This window comes from Dipodomys ordii, unplaced genomic scaffold (assembly GCF_000151885.1).
Source record: "Dipodomys ordii isolate 6190 unplaced genomic scaffold, Dord_2.0 Scaffold7, whole genome shotgun sequence".
Taxonomy (NCBI): domain Eukaryota; kingdom Metazoa; phylum Chordata; class Mammalia; order Rodentia; family Heteromyidae; genus Dipodomys; species Dipodomys ordii.
In genome coordinates, this window is record NW_012267223.1 from 7362003 (window position 1) to 7374485 (window position 12483).

The window sequence follows — 12483 nt, forward strand, 5'->3', positions numbered from 1 at the left end:
AGTCCTAATGACTATCTTTTATGTTTCAGGTACCTGGAAAAAAGTCATTATCCTTAAGCTCTCACATCAGGAATGAAATAGGTTATAATTCTTTCACTAAGGACCATGATAGCAGTATGCACTAGACACTAAGCAAACAGAAGGGCTTTATAGTGAGGGGTGGTGTTAGGAGAGTTTACTGAAGAGGAAGTAACTGAGGTAAAGGACCCCTTAGGAAGCTAGGGGTCAGTCATTCAGTCAAAGGGCACTACTACGTCCAAAGGAATTCATTTATTCCCTGGAATCCCATAGGGTCTGTGCTATTGTCATCTCCATCTTGTGAAGTAGAGACAATCAGGAGATTAATTGGAACAGTTCACAGGCCAGTAAGTAGAGGTTTCAAGCTATCTCCACCTTTAGGCCAAAGGGCTCGTAGGATACAGGTCAACAGGCTAGTATAAGTTCTTTGCTAGTTCTCAAACACTGTAAAAGAATATATCAGTGTTCTCAATATGAAATTTTGAGAACAGTTACAGAATGACGCATTTTAGTGAGGAATGGATTCAGGGTACGGTAATCAAAGAGAAAAAAAAATCTAAGGTTTCAGACATCTAGAAGGGTAAATAAATAAGAGGCTGGGTGATCCTAGGAGGTGAAAAGATCAAATACACCAAGTTAACATCTTCTAAGGAGAGTCAACCAGGGGTTAAGAATAGAGGAGGTAAAAATATGAAAAGTGTTGAAGTCATTCAGAAACCATGTGTGTCATTCCTGAAGACTAAGAAGGAGAATTAGGATGAGGAAATAACAGTATGGCAAATTGTCCTGACCTCAAAGAGTACCTACCGGTAGTTGTTTTGCAGTGACAGGGCAATAACGAGAAAATGAAAACAGGAATGTGAGTGCTTCCCCTCCCCCTTGAAGAACTAGCTGGTTATGGTTAATGCTCTACCACTTGAACCCTGCCTGCTTTTTCCTTGTTATTTTGGAGATGGAATCTCTCAGACTCCCCCTCACTCCCACTGTGAACCTCCGGATCTCAAACCCCTGAGTAGCTAAGATGATAGGCATGTACTAACTACATGACAAAACAGTAATGTTTTTGAGGGCGGGCTACGAGAGAAAAACGGGGCCCAGAGAGAAATAAAAATAAGATGCTCCTTAAGGTGAAATCTTGGAAGAAAACCAGAGGGCAGAGGTGGGTTTTGGAAAACAGATTTTTAATAGGGCTTCCCCACGGTTGCTTGGTAAGAAACTGTTAGGGACCAATGAGATGGTGCCTGGGGGAGAAGGAATGGGGTTGGAAAGGGTCAGGAGGTAAGAAGGGTGTGGGGGGTGTCGACTTGCTTGGAAGCCCCTAAAGTTCTACAACTTCCAAGGCTTCAACCACCAGGTATGATGCCTGGCGGGTGGCCTGCATCAGGGGGGCCACACAGGTGCACGTGGGGATTGGGGGAGGTGAGGGGAGAGGTATTGATGGGGGGAAACCCTGTGCTTCGATTCGCTCAACTGCTCGGGGCTGAAGGATCCCTTGGGGTCAGAGCTTGCTTACCTTCCCGGGAACCCCCAAGCCCTGGAGGATGGCGGGTCTGTCGGCCTCACAGGCCACAGAGCCACACCGCCCGCGCATGCAGGTCCCCACACACACGCAGGGGCCCCGCTCTGCGTCAACCCGCCGACGCGGATGACTTCTTTTGGACGCGGTGGTTACATTAACTCAAGGCCCCACGCTTTGCAAAAACCACGGCCGGCGGTCCCCGCGGGCCCGAAGGGAAATGCGGCCTCCGCCGCAGGTGGCTGGGTCCCAGCGGCCCGGGGGGACCCGGCCCGGCCCGCGGGAACCCGGGCGCGGGAACCCGGGCCGCGGCGCTCCCTCCCGGGCAAGAGGGGGAAAAGGCGGGGACGGGGGCGGGCCGCGGCGCCGCCTTCGGGGCCAGAGCGGAAGAAGGCGAGGAACCGGGGCGGGTTTCGGTACCTGGTCGCCCTCCCGCCACCAGCCGCTCAGGGAAGACCGCAAACTCGAGCTCCCCGCCGGCCGCAGCGGCCGCGCGTCTCCGCGCGTGGCGAGGAGGCGTGACGCGAACAGGGCGAGACCCGTTGGGCGGGGCCCTTGGGGGCGGAGCTAAAGCAGCGGGCAGGCATTGGACCAATGGACGCATCCGGAATGGAGGGGGGAGGCCTTGAAGGGGCGGAACTAAAGACGGCGGGGCGCGGCGGCGCCTGTGGGCGGGGTCGGGGAGGGAGGGGACGCACGCGTGCTGGGGCGGCCGCGGGAGGCGGGAGGGTGGAGCCGAGGCGAGGCCTGTCCGGGTGAGGTGGGCGCTCGGGGCCTGTCAGGGTAGGACAGCCCAGTTGGAGAGGACGGGGCGGGGGTAGGAGCGGCCGCGGTCGGTAGGGAGGGGTGCGGATGTGGGAGGGGTGGCCGCGGCGGAAGCTGCGAGGACCGCGGGCGGGGGCGGGATGCCACCCCGTGCGAGGCCCGGGCTTAGTTGATAAGGTTCCTGAGGAGGAGAGGAGGCCAACCGAGAGTCCCGGGAGAGGCCCCACCCCACCCTCACGCGGGGACTGGGTCACGCCTGGACTGGACCGAGCCCGAAATGGGAGTTGCTATGGGCAACCAGCTAGGGTGATCAGACCCTGTCTCCTGGGATATTCCTGATTTTAGAACATAACCATTCCTCCCCTCTCTCCCCCCTCCCCCTCCCCCCGGTGGTGACCCTGTGCTGCCTCTTCTGCCCCTCTTCTAATTTAGCGTCTCCACCCGTATTAGACCTGGACATGCAGGCCTCCTGACCTTTCACCCTGCTTTTCCAAAAGTAGAGGCCTCCATAACACTTTTCCGAATATGCTAGTTCTTGTAAGGGAAACACTTCAATGAAGCCTTCCTCCTTTATAAAGGTAGGTGGGCTAGAAGAGAACGCTTTGTTTTATATTACTATCCCGTAGAAATCAGATTTTTGCCCCGTGCCAGTGGCTCTCACCTATATACTCTGGAGGCGGAGATCAGAGGATCTGCCAGGCCAAGGCAGACACATCCGTGAGACTCTTTATTTCCAGTTAACCACCAAAAAGCTGGAAATGGGAACTGTGGCTCAAATGGTAGAGTGGCAAGTCTTTTTTTTTTTTTTTTCCAGTCCTGGGGCTTGAACTCAAGACATGGGCACTGTCCCTGAGCTGCTTTTGTGTAAGGCTAGCACTTTACCACTTGAGCCACAGCACCACTTATGGCTTTTTCTGGTTATGAACCCAAGGCATCATACATACTAGGCAAGCACTCTACCACTAAGCCTCATTCACAGCCCAGAGTGCCAGTCTTGAATAGAGAAAGCCAAGTAGGAGTGTGAGACCCTGAATTCAAGCCATATTACCAATGCAAAAAAGTCACAGTTTACCCCAGATATGTAGTAATGAGGATGATTCTATGTGCAAATTAGAATTTCAATTGATTCCAGAGAATAAAAATCAGCTTAACATTTCTTCTTAGCTCTCACGTCACTAAACTGAAAACCTAGATAATCAGAAAATCTGATAGGATGGAGACAGAGATAATACAATTGTTTCCTTTTCCAACTCAGAAACCTTCCTGGTATTACATCTGTTTGATCCACTCAACTGAAGGATGAAAGCTGTACATAGGAGCACAAAGTGAATGGAAGACAACTGTCATTGTGAGTCTGGCTTTTGATTAGACATCCCCAGAGTGTCATGACTGAGGCAGCTGAGACAGCTTGTCAGCCTGCAGCTAAGTCACAGAAGTGGGTACTTAGATGCCTTCTCTTTATGTTCGATTGTTGACTATCTTTGAGTCACACTGGAAACAATGAGTTTATTTCATGTGGCTCTAATGAGTCACCTCATATTGTGGTTATTACTCAAATGACAGAGCAACATCAGATATTAGGACACCATTACGTTCTGTTTGCTTCTTTGGTTGGTTGTTTGGTTTGATTTTGGAGACAGTCTCACAGTGTAGACCAGACTGGTCTTGAACTATGATAACCCTGTCTCAGCCTTCTGAATATTGGAATTACAGGAGTGCACTACCACCTTGGCTCACCACTAATTTTTATAAGAAAAACAGATTCTGTATGAGGATGGATTGAATGGTTTTCAATGCCTTGGATAATATCCCCAGGGAAACAGAAAGTAGAGAAACTACTACAGTCATACCAATCTAGGGAGCAATGAGAAATGTATATCTCATGAATAGATGAAAGTCCCCAATGTGTTTTTATCTATCTTTTTTTTTCCAGATGTACGTATTTCGGCACTCTGAACAGACACTAAAAACTGCCCTCATCTCAAAGAACCCAGTACTTGTGTCACAGTATGAGAAACTAGATGCTGGGGAACAACGCTTAATGAATGAAGCTTTCCAGCCAACCAGTGATCTCTTTAAGCCTATTACTTTTCAATCACAGTCAGATTGGATTATTTCCCACCCTGAGGTTCCCCAAGACTTTGAACAGTTTTTCAGTGATGCCTACAGAAAGACACCGACTCCAGAGAAGCACACTATTTATATACAGTCTATAGGTATGGTTTTGTGTGATTTGCTTTGCAGTGGTGCTGTGGTCAGAGACTCTTTGGATTGTTGGCCTGATTCATGTGGAGGCAAGCCTGTTTTGGCCTCCCCTTGAACTGTAGTCTGGGCTGGCCTCAAACTCAAGATTCTCCTACTTCAGCTTCCCAAGTACTTGGATTATAGTTATGTGCCATTACACCTGGTTTAAGTGGCAAACTTTTATGATTTTTTAAGAGTTGGAAATTGAATCTTGGACCTTGTACATGCTAGGCAGCAGTCCACTTGTCAGTATTTTGCATTAGTGTGTGATTGTACCAAAGTGAAGGGTTTCATTGTGATATTGGCATAGATTATGATCACTTGTGATGCTCATTGAAGAGGTTTTGTACTAAACTGACTTAAAAATGAACATTTTGCCACCAGTAACTGTGTTTAGAAACATAGTGATTATTGTTTTTGTAATGTCAAATTACTAGCTTATAGAGTGAAGGCGAGATTGGATATTTTGATCATTGTAAAGTCTTAAAATTGTCTCCACTATTATAGGATCTCTGGCAAACACCAGAGTTATCAGCGAAGAATATATTAAGTGGCTGAAGAGCTACTGTGAAGCATTTTTCTATGGTCTGACAGTAAAACTCCTAGAACCAGTGTCTGTTTCTGCCACAAAGTGTTCCTTTCGAGTTAACGATCACACACAGAACCTACAGATTCATGCAGGTGAATGCAACAACTTTACAGCTGGAATTTACCAAAGGAAATTCATGTATGATGTATGCAAACACACATATATATTTCTTTTTAAAATAGGACATATCCTGACGTTTTTAAAAAAGAAAAAACGTGAAGATGCCTTCTGTGTTGTGGGGATAACAATGATAGATCTTTACCCAAGAGACTCATGGAACTTTGTCTTTGGACAGGCCTCTTTGACGGATGGTATTCCTTTTTGACATTGTTTGATGGTAGAAACTTCTGTAACGTGAGAATATTTGAAGATATTAAAAGAGAAAGCATTCTAGCCAATGATAGCTTTGATATTTAAAACTGTATGGTATTTGCAATGAAGGACCATTCATGCTATTGTGGGAAGTAGATTCTCCAGAGACTCTGATCTGGGTTTCTCCCTAGCTGTTTGACCTTGAGGTAATGTTACCTATTTCACATGAGAGTCCTACAGGCAGTTCCCCTGCCATGACCCTACCAACAAGCTGTCTTGGATATTGGGTCATTTTTCTCTTGCTAACTTTTAACCAGAAGTTCCTCCTTCAGTTGTTAACCTGGCAGAAATGGAAACATTAAAAATAACTTCAAGGCCAGGAATTGGTGGCTCACGCCAATAATCCCAACTGTTCAGGAGGCTGAGATCTGAGGCTTGTGGTGGTTTAAAGCCAGGCTGGGGAAGGAAAGCCCAAAAGACTCTTATTTCCACTTAATCAGTAGAAACCTGGAAGTGGAGATCTGGCTCAAGTGGTAGAGCATCAACTTGGAGTGAAAAAGCTAAGGAAGAACACTCAGACCCAATTTTGCTATTGCTAGCTAGTTTATCTTGTACCTTTGAGGCCAGGATACATTTATTTCTATTTTCAACTATTTTTTTTGAGAGAAGGATATGTTTTTAAAGATTTTTGTGATGATGAGACTTGGTAAAGTTGCAGGGAGACTCTGAGATGCAGTGAGACAGTATCATACCACAGGTTTGAAGTTGGATATTTTAAAATTGAGAAACATTTATTACTAGTAAAGTGGTTATCTATTTGTAAGAAACAGAAGGCATACTTGTCCAAACAATACTATTATATAAAGTAGTCTCACAGTTGTTTGGCCAGAGGAGGTCACTTTAAGTAAGTATGTGAGTTGATGTAGTTTTTTTCTTAACCTCCAGAATAATACCTTATCCTACATTTCACCTCTCACTTTCTGAAAATGAGGTAAGGAACATTCTTCTGAATCAAATTGCAGTGGATAAACTTCCTCTGAGTTTATTTCCTTACCAAAAAAAAAAAAAGTGTCAGGGGCTAAGAACACAGAGCCCTTGGTTAGCTTGAGCAGGGCTCTGGATTCCATCCCCAATACTGCAAAGCAAAATGGAACATGATTAAAGAAGGAGCTGAAAGAGTGGCATAAATAAAAGCGATCATGTAAACAAGTCCAGTTATACAACAGTCTCCCACAGTGAGTTATGCGGCAAGCTGTGCAGTCTGTGCAGGCAGAGATGGTAGATAGAACTGTAAATGTTACACAGGAAGTCAGTGACCAGGGTATTTATTCTGGTCACCGGATACCACCCACAAAATAGAAGTGTGCTATACTTTACAAAAGACTGAGGGGGAAGGAGGAGGTTAATGCCCAAAGTCGTACTCCAAACCATATTTTTGAGATATCAAGGGCCAAGGTGGGACATGAGAGGAAGCCAGGAGCCCTTGCTAGACATGAGTGAAGCAGAGATCTGTGTGTTGTTTCTGCAGGTAATCATCATGACTGTGTTCATGGGGTTATTTTTCATGACTCCATTTAGAGTGCTTTTGAAAAAAAAAACAATTTTTTTTGGGGGGGTGGTAGTACTGGAGTTTAAAGGCACTTGGCTAGGTTGGCACTTCACTGCTGAGCCATGCCTCCAGCCTTGTTCGTCACTGGTTATTTTTTTTAGAATAGGGACTCACTTCCCACCCAGACACACACCTGGACTGCAATCTTCCTACTTTATGTTTCCTGTAGTTGTGAGGATCACAGGGGTGGGCCACCTTGTCCAGCGTCCCTTTGTGGAGATGACATCTTAGGGACTTTTCTACCCTGGCCTGGAACTTCTGTCCTCCTGACCTCAGCTTCCCACTTTGCTTGCCATGACAGGCCCAGACTCTTGCATCCAGTGATAGGTTAAGAAGTAAAGTTTACTGCCTACACTGGCCTGGAGCCAGTAATCTTCCCATTTTTAGCTCCTCCCACTCCACCTCCCCACTAGAAATATAGGTGTGAGCCATTGGCACTTGGCTCGACATTTTTCATTTTGACCATTAAATTTCACAGAGGAAAGCAAATTGGGTAGCAGATAAAGATTCCGATAGGGAAACCAGGGGGAAAAGTCCTCTTTATGTTGGCAAATCCTAAGTGTATTAGACTCTGGGAATAGTAGCACCGAGGTGCACTCTCTTGAGTAGATGTTCTAGCAAGCATCTTCCTGTAGGAATCTCACCCTCCACCTGTGGGTGCTGTTCTCTTTACAGGTGTGGGGATATTCAGCTTTGCCAGGTATGGCAAGGATTTCTATAGCTCCCACTATAAGGGCAAGGTGAAGAAGCCTAAGAGAGTATCTTCTAGTGACTATTCCATCTTTAATAACTACTGTGTCCCTGACATCACTAGTGCATTGCTGCTGCGATCCTGTAAGGTAAGTTGTTTAAAAATACTACAAGAACAAGCCAGGTGCTGGAGGCTCATGCCTATAATCTTAGCTACTCAGGAGGCTGAGATCTGAGGATCATGGATCAAAGCCAGCCCGGGCAGGAAACTCCATGAGACTCTTCAATAAACCACCAGAAAACTAAAAGAGGCACTGTGGCTCAAGTGGTAGAGCACTCACCTTGAGCTGAAGAGCTGAGAGGCAGTACCCAGGCCCAGAGTTCAAGCCCCATGACTGACAAAAAACAACAACAACAACAAAAACCAAAAAAACTACAAGAACATTAAAAAAATAAATGAGAGATTGTAATTGCTTAGGGCATATACTATCAAGTACATAAGTGAATTTGGATCATTTGTATACTTTTGGTTGCTCTTGCTGGACTAAAAAATCAATAAAGACAGAATTTTAACTGGATGCCTTTACAACAAACTTTACAATACTGGTGCAAGGTTTGGTCCTGCTGCCATAGGCAGACTTGGGCTGTTCCTTTGTCCTCACAGTTAATCGTTCTTGGATTCCAGTATTCTCATTCAGGCGGCTGCTATGATCACAGAAAAACTGCTTTCCTTCCCATGGAGGCTGGAGAACCTTTGTTTTCTGGCCTCTCCGGGAAAACTTCTGTGGCTGGAGAACCTTTGTTTTCTGGCCTCTCCGGGAAAACTTCTGTGACAATTCCTAACATCTCCCTTCCCTCCTGCTCCTTGCAACACACACAGCTTGCAGCCCTTTGGAAAGCCTGTCCTCCCATTTCCCCCTTAGTTTCATAGTTTAACATGTTCTGCTTTCCCCAGAACTATTTGTTGGGCTTTGAGAAATAAGCCTCTTAGAACTGTTAAGCTCAAAGAAGGTTCCAGTAGTGTCCTTATTACCAGCAGATCAAGTCCCGACTCTTCCTCCCAGTTGGAGCCAGGGGTGGGGGGTGGGGGGTGGAAAAGGCCCAAGATCTGAACTGTAATAAGTAACCTGACCTAGAGTTAAGTGTTCTCAACCAAGGATGAATTTACTATCCAGGGGTCTAGAGACATTGTCCATGGCCACAGTTGGGGAGGGTTCTCCTGTTATCTAGTGGACAGAGGCCAGGAATGCTGGAAAGCTTCCCACAACACCCAAGACTGCTCCCTCCAGATGATGTTAACCATCCAACAGTCAGCAGTATGGAAGGACAAAGTGTGGTCCAGAGGATGTTAAGCAAAGCAAGTAAGGCATTGGGACATTTAGGAAACGATGGATTACTAAGTTTGGAGATCTGAAACTCTGAGTTAATTCCTGTAAATCTGTTTCTTGGAAAAGCAGGCAAAGTGATGTGTAACTTGATGATGGTGGTGCTGTAATGCCACAGTGTTGAATGTCTTGCAGACTTTAACCCATGAGATTGGACACATATTTGGACTGAGACACTGCCAGTGGCTTGCATGCTTAATGCAAGGCTCCAACCACTTGGAGGAAGCTGATCGGCGTCCTCTAAACCTTTGCCCTATCTGCTTGCGCAAGTTACAGTGTGCTCTTGGCTTCAATATTGTAGAAAGATACAAGGTAAATTTGGGGGCTGATTGGAGGGAAGTGATTATTTAAGTAGCAAGCTGATATGTTCTATTAGATCCTGTAGGGTGATGATTTATCAGAGGAAATCATTGTAGGAACATCCAGGAAGTTGTGGTTTAAAAAAAAAAAAAAAGCAAAGAATCCTCTCCCTTAAAAACTTCATCTTGACTCTGTCTCACACTTACAATTCAATGGCTAATGGTGACAGTTTATTTCCAATCTATTTAGGACAGGAGAGATTAATTGACTTTGCAAAAGAAAATAAATATTGAGGCTGGGCACCAGTGGCTCATGCTTGTAATCCTAGCTACTCAGGAGGCTGAGATCTGAGGATCGTGGTTCAAAGCCAGCCCAGGCAGGAAAGTCCATGAGACTCTTAACTCCAACAAACCACTAGAAAACCGAAGTGGCGCTGTGGCTTAAGTAGTAGAGCACTCGCCTTGAGCTGAAGAGCTGAGGGACAGCGCTCAGCCCCAGAGTTCAAGCCCCACAACTGACAAAAAAAAAAAAAAGTAAATATTGATATGTGTAGTAAAGTTCATTTTTGTAAGTCATATAAATGTGCATATGTGATTATGCCCTTTAGGAGGAGGGGATGATTTCCTTTAAGAGAGAAGAGGAAAAGTAATTTTCATATGTATGCATGTGTGTCCACACATATTGGTATGTATGTGTGTGGACTTAAATGTCTACATTCAGGGCTGGAACTGTGGTTCAGCAGTACAATACTTACCTAGTCAAGTATGAGGTCCCAAGTTCAAACCACAGTACTGCCACACAAAAAAGTGTACATCTGCCAGGTGCCGGTGGCTCACATCTGTAATCCTAGCTACTTAGGCTGAGCTCTGAGGTTCCTGGTTGGAAGGCAGCCCGAGCAGCAAAGTCTGTAAGACTCTTATCTCCAATTATCCAGCAAAAAATCCTGAAGTGGGGCTTTGGCTCAAATGATAGAGCAAAAAAAGCTAAGAGACAGTGTCTAGGCTCTGAGTTCAAGCCCTAGTACCAGCACAAAATTCTATTAAAAAAAAAAAAGTAGATGAGCAAATAAAATGTGAAAGTTTTCTGTCTTTCCAGGCACTGGTGAGGTGGATCGATGAGGAATGCACTGACACGCCAGCTCCAAAGCCCAGCTGTGAGAATGCCGTGAGTGTGCCGAAACCAGTGGAAGCCTTTAAGGAATGGAGAGAGTGGGTGGTAAAATGCCTTGCTGTTCTCCAAAATCAGGAGTAATTAAATCAGTCCTTGCATATTACTTTCATTGGGTGGAGTCCTTTATTGGGGAAAAAAAAAAACCCATTTGCCCATTCTGAGTAACAGATTAGAACCTTCTTTTAAGTAGCAGGACTGAAAGGAGGTTCATTGTGGATAGTAAAAAGCATTTTATCAGGTTGGGAAAGTGGCTCAGTGGTAGAGCACTTGCCTTGCATGCATGAGGCCCTGGGTTTGATTCCTCAGCACCACCTAAGCATTAAAAAAAAAAAGCCGGAAGTGACGCTGTGGCTCACGTGGTAGAGTGCTAGCCTTCAGCTGAAAAGCTGAGGGACAGTGCCTAGGCCCATAGTTTAGGCCCCACATTCGGACCCAAAAAAAAAAAGCATTTTATCTTACTAGCCTGCTCTGAGGCAGTAAGTACATCATTTCTATTTTAAAATGTTTACGTCTCACAAGAAAGCTAAGATTAGTAATAGCTAGCTACTACATAAATAAATACTTTAAAAGTAGCTCTATATATGTTTCAGGGAATAAACCAACAGTCTTGCAGGGGTGGCTTTTGTTTTTAGAAGAGATGCTGCTGTCCCTCGTAGGTCACCATTAGGAAATTCCATAGGCTCGTCTTTCATTCTCTACCCCTCTTTTTCTGTGATTATTTCCTACCCTCTAGGGTGCTTTTCATCTCTTTCTTTGCTTTTTATCAGCTGATCTCTCTCTAAAAAAAAAAGCAACAGCTTGTGACAGTTTTAACAGTTTAAGGTATACCCCCCCCCCTCAAAAATATTTATAAGAGCCGGGTTTTAGTGGCTTACACTTGAAATCCTTGCTACTCAGGAGGCTGAGATTTGAGGGTTATGGTTCAAAACCAGCCCAGGTAGACACACCTCAGAGACATGTATCTCTAGCCAACCCTTAGAAAGCCAGAAATAGAGCTTTGAGTCGAAAATGCCAAGCAATAGCTTGAGGCTCTGAGTTAAAACCCCTGTATCAGTGCCTGTGTATGCGCGCACACACACACACACACACACACAGAATATAAGTGATACTTGGCCTACAGCACCTTGGGGTGAGGTTACATTGCCATTCTGAGCTATAACTGATCTTGGGTCGATATTTATGTTTATGTGTGTGCTCTCAGTCTATAGCTTAGAGAAGATTGAGGCTTATTCCTGTAATGCCTTGCTTAGTTTGCATTGTGAGGTGTTTGATGGGGAGAGGATGCTGTGAGTTGATCTGCTGGGAGGCCATGATTCCCATGATGGAGACCCTGCAGGTAGTGACAGTTGCCATGGTGGCAAGCAGGTTGATAAGCTTGGACTTGAAAAACCACCTCTGCTATATCACCATGTCCTGGAAATGTAGGAATGAGACTATATCGTTTTCCTGGCTGCCTGTGAGCTGACACTAAGAGCATTTTCCACTTTGCCATCTTCAGACTTAAGGGTAATTAGTTTTCTTTTTTTTTTTCTTTTTCCTTGTGCTTTGAAACCAAAACTCTCACCATTGTTATCTACGCAGTCTGTTGGAAGGCGCAGTCTATATTTAATGATTTCCTTTACGTTCCACATTTTTTTTGGGGTCCGGTTGTGGGGCCTGAACTCTGGGCCTGGGCGCTGTCCCTCAGCTCTTCAGCTCAAGGCTAGCGCTCTACCACTTGAGCCACAGCGCCACTTCCGGCTTTTTTCTTACGTGGTGCTGAGGAATCGAACCCAGGGCCTCAGGCATGCAAGGCAAGCGCCCTACCACTGAGCCAACTTCCCAGCCCCACGTTCCACATTTTTAACTTGATTAAACTGCTTTAAATTGTTTTTTCAGGAGTCTT

General features: G+C 45.4%; 1 protein-coding gene across 8 annotated transcripts; it reads left to right on the forward strand.

The window, feature by feature from the left end:
* The first annotated feature begins 2244 nt into the window (after nt 1–2244).
* Nucleotides 2245–10701, forward strand: Amz2 (archaelysin family metallopeptidase 2). 8 transcript variants are annotated; one of them, XM_013037541.1, is made up of 9 exons: nt 2245–2317; nt 2750–2877; nt 3555–3647; nt 4233–4515; nt 5051–5224; nt 5315–5443; nt 7729–7892; nt 9264–9440; nt 10524–10701. In XM_013037541.1, exons 4-9 carry the CDS (start codon nt 4233–4235, stop codon nt 10677–10679), a joined length of 1083 nt encoding a protein of 360 aa, XP_012892995.1. In that variant the 5' UTR covers nt 2245–2317; nt 2750–2877; nt 3555–3647; the 3' UTR covers nt 10680–10701. The 8 variants fall into 8 exon arrangements, with proteins under 8 accessions (XP_012892995.1, XP_012893016.1, XP_012893003.1 ...); XM_013037549.1 differs by having other exon boundaries at nt 2255–2289; nt 2732–2877; XM_013037556.1 differs by having other exon boundaries at nt 2255–2289.
* The last annotated feature ends 1782 nt before the right edge of the window (nt 10702–12483 follow it).